Below are 13023 nucleotides of genomic sequence, written 5' to 3'. Positions count from 1 at the left end.
AATGTGCACAAGGTCAGAGAAAATGTGGCAATGCCTGTAGGAACAACAATCAAATCCCTTAACTAGTTGAAGAAACATTTAAAGGACTGTGGAAACAGATGGTGCATGAGTTAAAAACTGTACAGGAGCAACTTACCTTCTGCAGTAATTTCAGCAAGACAGTTATTTCTGTGGTTGTTACTCTCTCATTCAATCACAACATGCAATTACTATAGCAAACCTTCTGTCATATTGCACACGTTTTCACACTTGTCAGAGGAAAAGTCATAAGATTAAACAATATGGTTTAAAGTACTGTTTAGTTATGAATTTCATAACTGTATTTTAATGCAAGACAGAAGCTTTCTGTTGGAGTAGACCTTAAAAGTAGAAGAACCAGGGTCAACAGACTGTGGAAGAATAACCAGTAATGTTGGCCATACAAATCCCAAGAGCACAAATGGAAATTTATGCATGTTAATGCCTTCAAATCAGTCTGAAAAGAAGCAATTAGAGCCCTGAAAACTGAAATCAATGGGTGCTTGGAGAAAAGACAGCAAAAAGAACTGGGGCTTTAGTGCTCTACCAACATTTCCCTCTTTGCTTTTATACAGTCTTTACCATGGCACACGATATGGAACCTTTCAGTTAATTCTTATTTCTGTTCAAGGTATTTGAAAACAAGAAACTGTAAAGCCATCTAACCATGCTAAACCTTTACTATCCTCAGGAAAAATTCTTAATTTCCTTCATTCTCCTCCCTGCTTTAGGATGTGTTGGTATTGGCTGGTTTTTTTCTTGGTTTTTCCCCTTTTCTTTGTGCTATATTTGTTCTCCAGAGCTGGTATCTTTTGATATAAGCATAGTTGTAGATGTAGATATATATATATATATATATATATATATATATAATCTGCTTTTGTCTCTCATGCTAAATAGTTTACATGAATGATAAATATTAGTACTGCAAGTGGTTATTACTTACAATGTTTCTTGAATAACAATGTGTCTCTGGTTTAGACATTTTCATGTCTGTGTTTCCTTTATTAAAAAAAAAAAAAAAAGGAAAGCAACAGCACAGAGATTTCAATGTGCCTTTTTTTTCTTCTTCTTTTTAATCAAAAAGGCATCTGGGGTTAACTCAACCAGAAAATAAAGGGAAATCAAAGTGATAGCTATATTTTTGTGTTTCATTTTGATTGCACTATGCAGTTTTCTTCATTTGGGAAATATATATTTAAAAAGAGAGGAAAATCTTTATGCCTGTTATTCACTTCTGCTGGTTTTGCCATTTTAAAAATATACATACCAGTTATTTCCATACAGAATGTTTGAAAGCAGGAAGAATTTGACAAGTCATTATGTTACTTGAATTCAATAAAAAAAAACCTGTCTAGATCATTAAAGTCACAGTTCCATTTAAAATTGTTAACCTTATATTTTTTGCAGCAACACCTCTCAAGAGAAGGAATATATGTCTGTAAGAGAATGAAAGCTGAAGGAATTAAGAGAAAATAGACATATTTTTAAAGGTTTTGGGGGGGGCCTTTTTTTCTACTTTTCCCATATGTGTGACGGCCTTTTTTGCATTGACATTGAAATTTTATTGCGACAAATCTCGACACATTTGCTGATGCCAAGGAAAGTGTTGTGCAGATTCATTCAACTTGGTAAGAAACACTGTTGGGGTTACTCAGAATGAGGAAATGTGCCAGAACCTGCAAACCTGGATTGGCCTCTCTTCAGGACTCCTCATTTTCTGAGTGCCCTGTTGAAGACATTGCCACTGATTTTTCCAGAACCTTCTTTCAGGTAGCGAGTGTGTTTTCTGATTTCTGAACCTAACCCAGTGTGCCAGAAATGAGGCATCTAGAGTCGCTGACCTGTTTTTGGTAATACTGGTGGAGTTTAACTTGTTTATTTGTGTCGTTCAACAGCAGTTTGAAAGAGGAAAAACCAGTGGTAATAGGATTTGGATTGCAGTTGAAGCTGAGGGTTTCTTGCTGCCTGCAATGGCTCTGAATCAAGCCGCAGATGGTGGCAAGATTCCTGTAGCTGCTGCTTTCCTTGCACAGGCATTCCAGCAATGCTGAGAGCAAGGCAAAGCCTCAGGAAAAATTGTAAAGTGGAACTGGGAGCAGATGTGTCCCAGCTGCAAGGGAAGTGATAATGGAAGCAGTGAATTTGGAGCAGGGCGGATGGCGGCAATCTGTGATCAGGGAGGAGAGTGCAGAAGGATGGAAAGGAAAAAAACAGTGGTGTTGGGGGGACAGCAGACAATAAATAGGGAGGGTAAAAACAGTGCACTGGGGGGACTCTCAATGGCCATAGAAATGCCTGTAGGGATTGTGCCTGGGAATAGGAGAATGTAAGCTAAAAATATGAATAACCTCCTTGGTCTTTAAAAAGAGTCTCAAGTTGTCTTTACTGTGATTTATGTCACCAGACCTCCTCCACAGAATTGCAGTCACATAATCCACAACTGCTGTTATTTATTCTGGATAAAGAAGGCAGTTTTGACTGTGATCTCCCTTGACATTTTCCAAGGTCTGTGCCTGTCTCATACCTTTCATCATCGTGTACTTCTTCAAGGCATCTCTCTTACCTCTCTCAAAAAGAAACATGCATTGCAGTGGCTCACCCTGGACCAGAGTGACACAGACGTTACAGGTTAGGGGAGATCAATTGCACAGCCCTGCTCCTCTTCACCTGGGAGGATCTTTGATGTGTTGACAAGGTTGGAATCCAAATATGGCATTAACCCACTGTATTGCCGTGGTTGGGGTGACAGGAATGATATAAAATAGCATCTCACTCAACAAGGTATTCTCCCTTTTTCATTTTACTGTCTGTGTCAATGGCAGTTGAAACTATTAGACCTGCATTAAAATTACAAATTACTTTATATAAATGGAAGCTATAAATATCGCAAATAGTAAAAAACTAAAATTGCACTGAGGTTCAGAAGCTGGTACATCTAAAACCTTCAAAATTAAGGACATTTAGTGGAAAGCCTCAATATCCATCTCCCCTTAATTTACCTCATTATTCTTGTTTGTCAGAGTATGATCTCACTACTATGTTAATATCATTTAATAAGGTTTTTTTGCAAGGTTGGCTCAGATCTGAATCAAACCACAGTAGAGGTGCAGTGGTATTTCCTTGAGTATGTTGGTTTAAATGAAGCAGTAAGAACAGGCTAACCTAGTGTTAAGGATGAAGTAATTGTCACTGTTGTCAGTAAATACTTTTGTTGCTGAGTATCTCCTTTCTAAAGCTTTTATATCAATATATAGTCTTGTGGTTTCTTATTCCTTTTTCTTTTCATTCAAAAACATTATAAATGTAAAGCTACTATTGATCTGTAGATGTGGCACAAATTGATTTGAATGAGGGACCAAGACACTAAAATTGAGCTCACTAAGAAATTGCTAGCAGGTGATGGTGTGGATGCTGGCAATGCTGATGCTGCATTAGGTGTGCCCTCTCCTACCAAATCCTGTGGGCTTGGGCCAGGCTTGCAGTGCCTGTGTCTCTGAGCACCATGTATGGCTCAGCACTGGCATTTCCTGGGATGGAAATCTCCCTGGGCTACCTGGAGCCTGCCCTGAGTCCAGCACATCTGATTCTTACACCAATGCACAAAACTGAGGGTTCTGTGCAATTCTTAATTGGCTCTTTGGAGAAACAGAGGCAATTTGCTGAACTTGGAAGTCCCTGCTTGTCTCATGAAGCTGGAGAAATCTGGCTCAACATTTTTCATTAAAAGTAATTTTAAAGTGAATCAATGGAATAATATTCCTGTGGTGGGGACTTGGAAGAGAGAGAGTGAGTGTTCCTGAATCTTTCTGGTGAGTACATATGATTTCCTGTTCTGAGGGAAGGATCTGTTTCACCTAAATTTAGCTTGGGAATCTAGCTTTGCTCTGTAGTCAACAGTTCCCCATGAGAGCCATTCATTTGACCTAAACCAGGTCAAATTACCTTCTTTATTAAGTGTAGAGAAAACCTCAGGCCAGAAGTCCAGCCTGGAATTGGGAAGCAGAGATGAAACTGGATCCCAGCTTTCCTCTTAGTAATACACACATAAGATGAGGTCTGTGGATACTGCAGGATCTTGTGAGTAGAAATATGTCAGTGGGGAAGGCATGCCCAAAGCCTGCTGTTCAGGTGCCTTGGCAGGCTGAAGGAATGGAATCCCTTCAAACAACAGGTGTTTTTCAGTTAATATGATTAAACAGCATTATTAGTCTATGGAAAATAGTCCATAACCTTCATTAAAAAAAAAAAGGGGGGGGTAAGGGCTGTATCTGCATTTTTCTTGTGAAGGAATTTACATTTTCAAGCTCTTCTTCTCAAAGTGACACTGAGAGTTCAGGGACTATAGAGGCAAATGTAGAAACTGCTCTGTCGCACCATGAGGCTAGTTGAATGTTCCTTTCTGTTCTTGAAAAAGGAAGAATGATTTTTAATTTCTTGCTCTTCAGCATGAAGGAAACTCATAACTGTTCTCTGCTGGGGCTGAAAGCACATCACAGATGTGGTTCAAAATCAGTTTGTCATTCATTTCAAGCCTGCTTTGGCACAGGATGGTATAGAAAGAAAAAAATAAATAAATCTGTTCTAAATTTGCATTTGATATTTTATTCTTTCCTTATCATCTGCATTTTTGCTGCTTTAATTGGTATTTCAACTGCAATGGCTTCTAAACATCCTAAGCAAATGCTGTCTTATAAGCCCAATTATTTCTTTCTAATTTTTTTTTTTTTTTTTACTGTGCAAAAGGTGGACTAAAAACTGGCTGAGTTGCTGTGATTTACAGGGAGGTGGTGTGTGGCACAAGGTCCAGCTGGAGCCAGCCACCAGTCCTGTACCCCAGGGGCTGACTGTGGGGCCAATGCAATTAAAGATCTTCATTAGTGACTCAGATGATGGGGAACAAAGCACCCAGGGGAGTGTTCAGAGAGCAGAGAGCTGGGAGGGCCCGTGTTTAAACACAGGAATTGAGTGACGGACTCTCTGGTTGGTCAAACGGCACAAGAGGCTGCCCACAGACATTGTAGGGTCTCCAGCTTTGGAGATATTCCAGCCTGTTCTGGTCCTGGGTGACCCTGCTTTGAGCAGTCTGGCTTCATGTCTCAGTGTTTCTAAATATAAATGCATGATGATTTTTAAAATATGTACCAAACTGTTAATTTGTAGTTCCCCCATAAGTTTTTCACTTTAACTACAAATATTCAAATAGTTTAGGGAGAAAAAACCTCACCCCACAACTGAGTTTGTATGTGGAGAAATCAGGTTCTTGGACTCAATTTCAGTCCAGACCTTTATCCCAGCAGTTAATTGAGGTATTGCTTTTTATTACTGAAAGATTCCAAATTTGAAAAATGTTTAAAACAAATTTAGTGAGATTTCCTCAAGTAGTGAACCATCTTAATTTAATTCCACATCACAATGCTTTACTGTCTCGTGTAGGTCATTGTAGCATCTGGTTGCAATGTCTTCAAAAAAGAAGATATCTATCTTAAATTCATGTCAAGTTAGAATATACAGATACTAAAAAGAATTTGTAATTTTTAGTAGTCATTCCTCAATATTTTTTCACCACACATTGTTGAACAAATGTCATTTGGTTGAAGGATTTTATTACTTCAGTAAAAAAAAAAAAAGAATTGACATTCAATATGTGAACTGAGACACATAATTTAACAATAAGAATATTGTCAAACAGGTCATCAGAGGATGATCCTCCCCTGCAGCACCTGATCTGTTTAGTTTGGTAAACTGGAAATTTTAAAGGTACTATTTCTTGCCATTTTAACCTCTTAAGTGGCCTCTCTCAGTAGCTGCTGTCTGTGTAAACAAACAAACTCGAAGAAGTCCTCAACCTTTGTGGTAAACACTTACCTAAAGCAGTGGGGCCAGCATGGAGGGGAGACCTGTGGAGGTCCTCTGGAACCCTGACAGATGTTTGTTTTCTGGGCTGTGTTGAATTTCCCTATGCACTTGCTGCAAGTTGTTCTGACTGCATAGTGGTCCTTCAATCAGCTGTCAGTAGCTTTGTGACAGGTTCACCACACACTGGTTTGCCACACAGCTGCTGGATTTTTGACTTAAATTTGGTTATTGCTGCATATCATTTTCTAAACTTGTTGTTCTTTGGGAGAGTCTTAAACCACAATACAGAAAGGATATTTCACGTTGGGTCTGAACCCAAGCTTCAGCTGTAGTTGCTTGACCAGCACTTTGTTAGCTGTCAGCAGCATTTGAGAACCTGGTTTGTTAACTTTTAGGCTTTGAAATAGCTGAATGTTTGTTTCCACCCAAAAAAATTCCCTCCGACATTTTTGGCACTTGGGTGCCCAGTGTTTGACTCTGGTGAAGGGAACCTTCCAGCATGTGAATGAGGGAGCTTGTACAAATGCCTAAAGGCTGGCATGTGACATGCCGTGTTCAAGACATTGGTTATTTTTGAGGAATAGAAATTGCTTTTTCTATTCTTTAAAGACATAAAAAACATGCTAGTATTGTCTGTCATGAAAACTGAGCTTAAATATTGCCATATTCAATTATTCCTTTTTTTTTTTCTCTCTTCGGGATAGGGAATTATGTTGGAATTCTCTATTTATGAATAGAGGATTTTCTTTCAATGATAGTTGCTTTCAAAATCTGTTGTTTGCTAAATTATGGTTCAGAATTATGACCAAAAGAGAAATAATTTCAGGAGAGAGGCTGGAAAATGGCAAAAGATTTTAATTTATTTTTTTTCCAGATAGTAGTAGAAAGATTTTAAAAGGCAGAAGGATAGTATTATAGTTAGTGGTTTATAAAATCATTTGTTTTATAAGTTTGATCTAGTAACAGCAGCAAAACTTGAGTGTTTGATGTTACTGATCTTAAATATGTGTATAGGTACCTTGTGAATAGTTTGTGCAGCAAAAGATGTACAGTAGTCCTGAAGTTGATAGTTTTATTGTGGTTTTTGAAGTTCAGTGTTTTCATAGAGCATGTTTTTTTGGAAAGCATCTAAGGTGCACAAGCTTTTTAGGAGCTTAGGCTGGTGAAGAGAAATATCAGTAATACAAGGTGCATGAAGGAATGGCTCTCAAACAGGGTAATTAATCCTCTTCATAAGATGATGCAGTGAAATCAGAGAAGGGTTTGTGTTTGATGTTGCTTTCATCTGCTGTGTTGTGTGCTGGAAGAAAATTGCTTACCTTGCATGTGGCTTGGTTGTGGCAGAAATGACACTGGGAGACCAGTTCAGAATGCTGAGCACTTAATTTGAAGCAAGTCCTTGCTCTGTGTAAGCAATTAGGAGCTGTGGCTGCAGTAGGAGGCATCTGGTCATGTAGACTTAGTAATTGTATTCATCTCATGTATAACCATTAATACACTGCAGCTCAGTGTGAACTAGAACCCCTTGATGTAGAATAAGCCCTTAAGCATTTAAATACCCAGGTGCTTCTTACTGAAATGTCTCAGAGTCCAACTTGGCCTCCTCATGGTGACTGTTGTAAATGTTCCTCATAAAGCTGCATTACATTTCATCCTAATTAGCACTGCTGCTGCAGCCTTGGTAAAGACACATTGGATTAAAAAGAACCAGAGGCTGAGAGCCCACATTTCTCTCCTGCAGGAATTAAATCAATTTCAGCCTTACAGTATTCACAGACCTGATTTAATTTGGCCTCTTTGTCTAGATGATTGCAAAAGCACAGTAGCAGTAGGAAGCTCCTGCCTTTGTTACTTGTGTTTAACTTCAGAGTTGTGTCTGCTTTGAGTGCTATCAGAGTAGCATTTCTTATTAGTCCCCAAATAAAGCAAATATGCTGTTTTGGTAGCAAATAAATTAAAAGTTCATAAATAATTAGTGGTTACCAGCAACAAATTAAGATGATAAATGTTTTTATTGTGGAAATACAAATGAATGAATGTTACCTACTGTGAAATGGATTTTTTTAATTGAAATCAGATACATAATTAAGTTGTTATTAATTAGGCACAGAAAAGGTTAGAAACCCTAACATCTTTTGTCCATAAGCCAAATATTGTAGTATGTTGATATCCATGCTGTGAATTCCCCATTACTGCTCTGCCAGTAATTTCAACCTGGCATCTAGACTAAATTGTCTCCCTAGGAGCCAAGAGGAAACAGGGCTGATATGTGATCTTGGGCATGGGTTTTTCTTGAATGAATAAAAGCACTGTCACATTTTATGAAATTACATCTGCTGGTTATGTGCTGTGATCATCTCTGAATGAGGGAGAGGGCAGAGCTCATCTGAGTTATGGCACAGACCCATATTCCAAAGGAACTTGATGGGATTTGATACAGTCTTGTAACTCCATTCCAGATCTGTTTCATTCAGCTGCATGACAGAAACTGAAAGCAAGGTAATGATTGTGCCTACACAAGAATTTTTAAAGTGTTCAGAAACACACAGAACACACAAATTGCCAGCCAGAGCTTGCTGAGCAGCCTCAGAACACGTTACTCTGTGAGTGGAGATGAGCAAGCTTGACAAGGGGCTGCCATGCAGAGCTGGAAATGCCGTTCTCCTCTCTCTGGGCAGAAATGAGAAGGAAGCTTGTACGGGGATACAGTATGGGTAAATGAAGGTGGTGTAGAATGTAATCTTATCCCCTAAAGAGTTGCAGCTGAACCAATTGCTAAAGATTAGGAGCAGGCCCGATGTTAACCAGCCACACCTGTAGCCAATAAGAAGAGTGTTATAAAAGAGTGGATTGGTTGGTTGAGGGAACTGGAGTCAGTTGGCTGCTGTGAGAACAAGGAAGAGTCAGTGCCTAGAGGAGATGCCTACAAGAAACATCAAGGAGGTACAAAGCTCTAACAATATGGAACCCTTGCAATGTAATAACAACAGAGGCTTGTTCCCCTGGAGCCCTCAGGTGCTTGGCTCTAGCACCCCAATACCCAGCTGTGGTGCCAGATGTTGGCACTGTGTGCTGAGCCTGCCCCACAGTGCAGCACCCACTCTTGCAGACCCCTTCAAGGTCCCTGTCATGGCTTTAAGGAGGTTCATGTAAGGGCTCTGTGAGCTTAGAGGTGTTTTAGAACCTTAAGGATCTGTGCTCTTGCTCAGAGCCCTGTCAGCCCTTTGCTGTGCAGCAGGGAGCAACCTGCAGTGACTGGGGGGAGCTGCTGCTCTTTGCTGCCAGGGGATGCAGAGCCACTCCACCCAAGGTCCCCCAGGTGGGTGGGTGGCTCTGTCACACGTGTGGGATCTGAAGTTAGTATGGAGATGTGTTCCATAGGCACCATGTGGGGTGTTGCCCCAGGAGCCACAGGATTGATGGAGTTCTGGAGGTGCTGCAGGGCTCTCCCCTTACCTGGTTGTGGGGCCAGTAAGAGAAGGAACCATGAATACTCTGTTACTCCTTTTCTGAGGCAAATGAGTGTCTGAGTCCCATGCTGTTACTCAAATTCTGCAAAGAATAGAAAACAAAACACTTGTTTGGAGCAATTACCTCTTAACATGTGGAAACTGCAACAGTGGTAAATTTTGAGATCTTTTTCTAAACTGAGCAAAATCATCCTTTATGTTTCTCTGTGATTGTTGAAGTATCTGTTGCCACTTCAGCCTGAGCTCTGTAGCCATGTGGTGGTTGTTTTTTCTTTTTTCTACTCTATTCTTCATTTCTTTAAAGAGCTGATTCTTGTGATTTATTGGGTACGAACTACAAAGCTAAGTACTTTTCAGGATGTAAGTTGTAGTGGCTATGAGAAGGAATGAGACTATAATTCTCCTCCACTTTATTTTAGTTAAGTATTTTCAGAGGGGAGGGGAAGATGTATTCTTTCCATTAGACCTCTCCTTTCTTAATCACCATTCCCTAATTAATTCCCTGGTTAAATATAAAGCAAGCATTAGCTTTGAATAATGTTTTCCTGTGTGATTAAGTAAAGAAGAATTTCTTTCTTTTGTATGATGACTCATTGCTGGGGGATCTGGAGGGAGCCTCGGGGTGGATATTTGAGACTTTGGTCCCAGGTGCTCTCATACCTTTGAGCTGTGCCTGCTGTCAGTCCAGAGGTGGGAGGCAAAGGCGATATCACGTATCAGCTGAACACCAAGAAAATTGCCTCTCTCCTGAAACGTCAGCTTTGTTTTTTCCTGGTGGAAATCTGACTCTGGCTCATAGAAATGCAAATCTCAAGACAACACATAGAGCTAGCAGGAATGCAAATTATTGTTCTTCCTGGCACAGCGTCTGCAATATTTCTAGTTGCGTGATGTGTATTCTTTGGTGTCCAAGCTGCCCCAAAAATGTGCTCTTTTCTTTTCACCACCATCTTCCAGTTCCTCCCCCTGTGCCAGTTTGCAAACCTTTGGCTTGTAGCAGTACAGCTGTGTTGGGTCACACTATAAACCACATCCAAAAGAACTGAGGTCAAGAACTGAATCAAAAAATGAGATTATAGTGAATGAGGGCATGGCAAAGAGGCATAACATAGTCTAAGCTGGCCAAGCTTATTTTACTGATGAAGAAATATTTTCTAACTCAAACCAGATGATATGACTTTGTTTTTTGCTACTGTAGTAGCTTATGGTGTTCATTTTTAGCTCATAGCATCAAATTTTAGCTCAAAAGGCAATTTTAAGAATGAGTCTGTGTTCAAATGTTGTTTGTAACTCAAGATGTGAAGAAGAATGCAGTTTTATTAATGTGGCAGGAAGGAAAACACATGGAATATGTTTCATATAATGACATGAGAATGCCTATGATTTGACTGCTGTATCCATGAATGCTGTAACATATAATCTCTGGGTGTTAAAAAACAGGCATTTAAAAACACTCTTGGTTTTGATAAAAAGTATGGTAACAGAAATCCCACTGATCTTTTTTTTCTTTCATATGTTTTACAGGCCTTTCCCTGTATTTCAACCGGAATTTATGGTAAGACACACCTTTGATGTCACTTATTCTTACTCATTTTTCCCTATTACTATGGTATTTCAAACAGTGATATTTCCTATCAGATGTCTCATTAGTCATTTTATCTCTCCAATATATTTATACTGTGTTAAATAACAGAGACCCAAAGCCTTTGGCTGTGACTGGATGCTGGTGTGCTGGGAAGGGGGATACTGTTGTGCACAGCCCTTAGAGCCTGTGGGCCAAAACCTGAAATTGTGATTTCCCTTCTGCACTAACTCTTAAACATGCTGCTGTTATTTCAGCGAGGGAAAAATAGGGGTCTGGCAAAATTTTCCATCCAGAGGGAAAGAAAGAAAGATGCCATGATGTCCAAGACTGGCCAAAAAAAAAAAAAAAAGCCAAGCCAGCTTGCTGGAGTTACAGGAAATTGTCTTAGTTCCCTTGAGTTTTGCTTTCACTGTTTTGGTTTATTAATTTACATGCAAATTTACATGACCTGAAGGAACTGGAAGGAAATGGTTATTGTAAGTCTCTTACTTTGTTGTAATCATAAGGTAATCCATCACTAGCAGTTAACTGGCTTTTGGTTGGCATTGTGGAAGAAGTGAGCATGATATTTGAAGGAGGAAAAAAAACAAGTAGTTCAGTATTTAGAGAAAAAAGTTGAGGAATTGAGAAAACATGCAGACTACAAAGGGGATTTTTTTTTTCCTTAAACAATAACTTATATGGATTTTTTTCCCATTTATATCCAATAAATGATTGTATGTTTGATTATTTGTACAATTTAATGTTTTTAAAATAAGGATGTTTTAAAGAAACATGAGGATGCTTCATGTCTTGAACTGTTGAAGGCCAGGTGGGATGGAACTTTAGGCAACTTGGTCTAGTGGAACATTTCCAAGGGGGATTGGAACCAGATGATCTGTAAGGTCCCTTCCAACCCAAACTATCAATTATTTTATGCTAAACAACAATAATTTTTTAAAAAAGCCATTATCATGTAACAATGTAGCATGACATAAGTCATAAGATATAGTAATTGTTAGATGAGGTAATTTGAGCATTGACTAATTAGGTAATTTAGATTCAGGAGGGGAGAAATGAAGGCAGAAATATTTAGGCTTGTTCCTTCTATTTTAAGGACCTCTTATGAAATTTTTTTTTATGATTGTAGATCTGGAATAGGCTTCAGAAGGTAAAATCTAGTTCAGTTTGGGTGCTGTATTCCCTTCTACTTGAACTGCATTTCCATTGTTGCAGAAGAACATGCAGATGCCATTTCCATGAGCACTAGAACTGGCTGAATAGAAATCTGGTTTCAGATAAAGCTTTCCCTCAGTTCTCAGTTTTGATCCCCCTTTTGAACTTGGAGGCAAGCTTTGCATTATAGTCCTTGATTCATTGGCTTAAATCTTGATCTTTTACATAGATACATTTTTGTTTAATATACTTATTTTTGTTTACATTTTTTTGTTTGGTACATTTATTTTAGAATATCAAGCAAGATATGATGAAACTATATGGAAATTACCAGTAATTGGGAGGTACAAAGAATAGTAGTTCACTTTATTTTAGAATTGGCCTAGTTAATAGAAAAGTCTCAGCAGGTGAGAAATATGGTTCCCTGAAGCCAGCAGAGAAAGTTGGAAAGGATCTCTGATAGGAATAGTGAGTTTATGGGAAGTTTTCAATGCTTTTCTCAAAGGTAGCTGTTGCATTACTGAAACATACACTGCAGCAGATGCTTTTTCTGTAATTGTTTGCTGTTTTCACTGCTGGAAATAAATTTAAATGCATTTGTGATAAAATGGCTTTTCTGAGGCTGCTTTTTGGAGTTTTTTTGGAGGGGGGAATACAGCCTCTATTTGATTGTACTGTTTACATTTTAAGAAATGTTTTTTATTTCTCAATTAAAAAAGTACTTCCCTTCTTTCCAGACTTTCGGATGCACTGCCTGAGAGTAATAATTAAAAAGGCAGCCCTGCATCTAGCTTCAGGTGTCAGTATTTTCAAGAATGTTTGATAGCAGTTGCATTGCTAAAATTACACTGTGGGTGGTGAGGTGTTTGCAATGTAAAGTACACACAAGCCCCACAAAACTGTGCTTTAATCTTTCTGGTTTTGTTGGGGTTTTCC

At 38.9% G+C, this 13023-nt stretch overlaps 1 protein-coding gene across 3 annotated transcripts in view; it reads left to right on the top strand.

Annotated features, from left to right (window-relative positions):
* MACROD2 (mono-ADP ribosylhydrolase 2) overlaps nucleotides 1-13023 on the top strand; it is an 849661-nt gene that overhangs the window by 563483 nt on the left and 273155 nt on the right. For all 3 annotated transcript variants that reach the window (XM_054290178.1, XM_054290176.1, XM_054290175.1), the window contains exon 7: nucleotides 10872-10902. In XM_054290178.1, coding sequence (XP_054146153.1) covers nucleotides 10872-10902 — 31 coding nt within the window. The remainder of the gene's footprint in view (nucleotides 1-10871; nucleotides 10903-13023) is intronic.

This window comes from Melozone crissalis, unplaced genomic scaffold (genome assembly GCF_028551555.1).
Source record: "Melozone crissalis strain CALT ecotype California unplaced genomic scaffold, PUWL_Pcris_2 ptg000081l_1, whole genome shotgun sequence".
NCBI lineage: Eukaryota > Metazoa > Chordata > Aves > Passeriformes > Passerellidae > Melozone > Melozone crissalis.
This window is presented reverse-complemented; position numbering and strand designations above follow the sequence as displayed.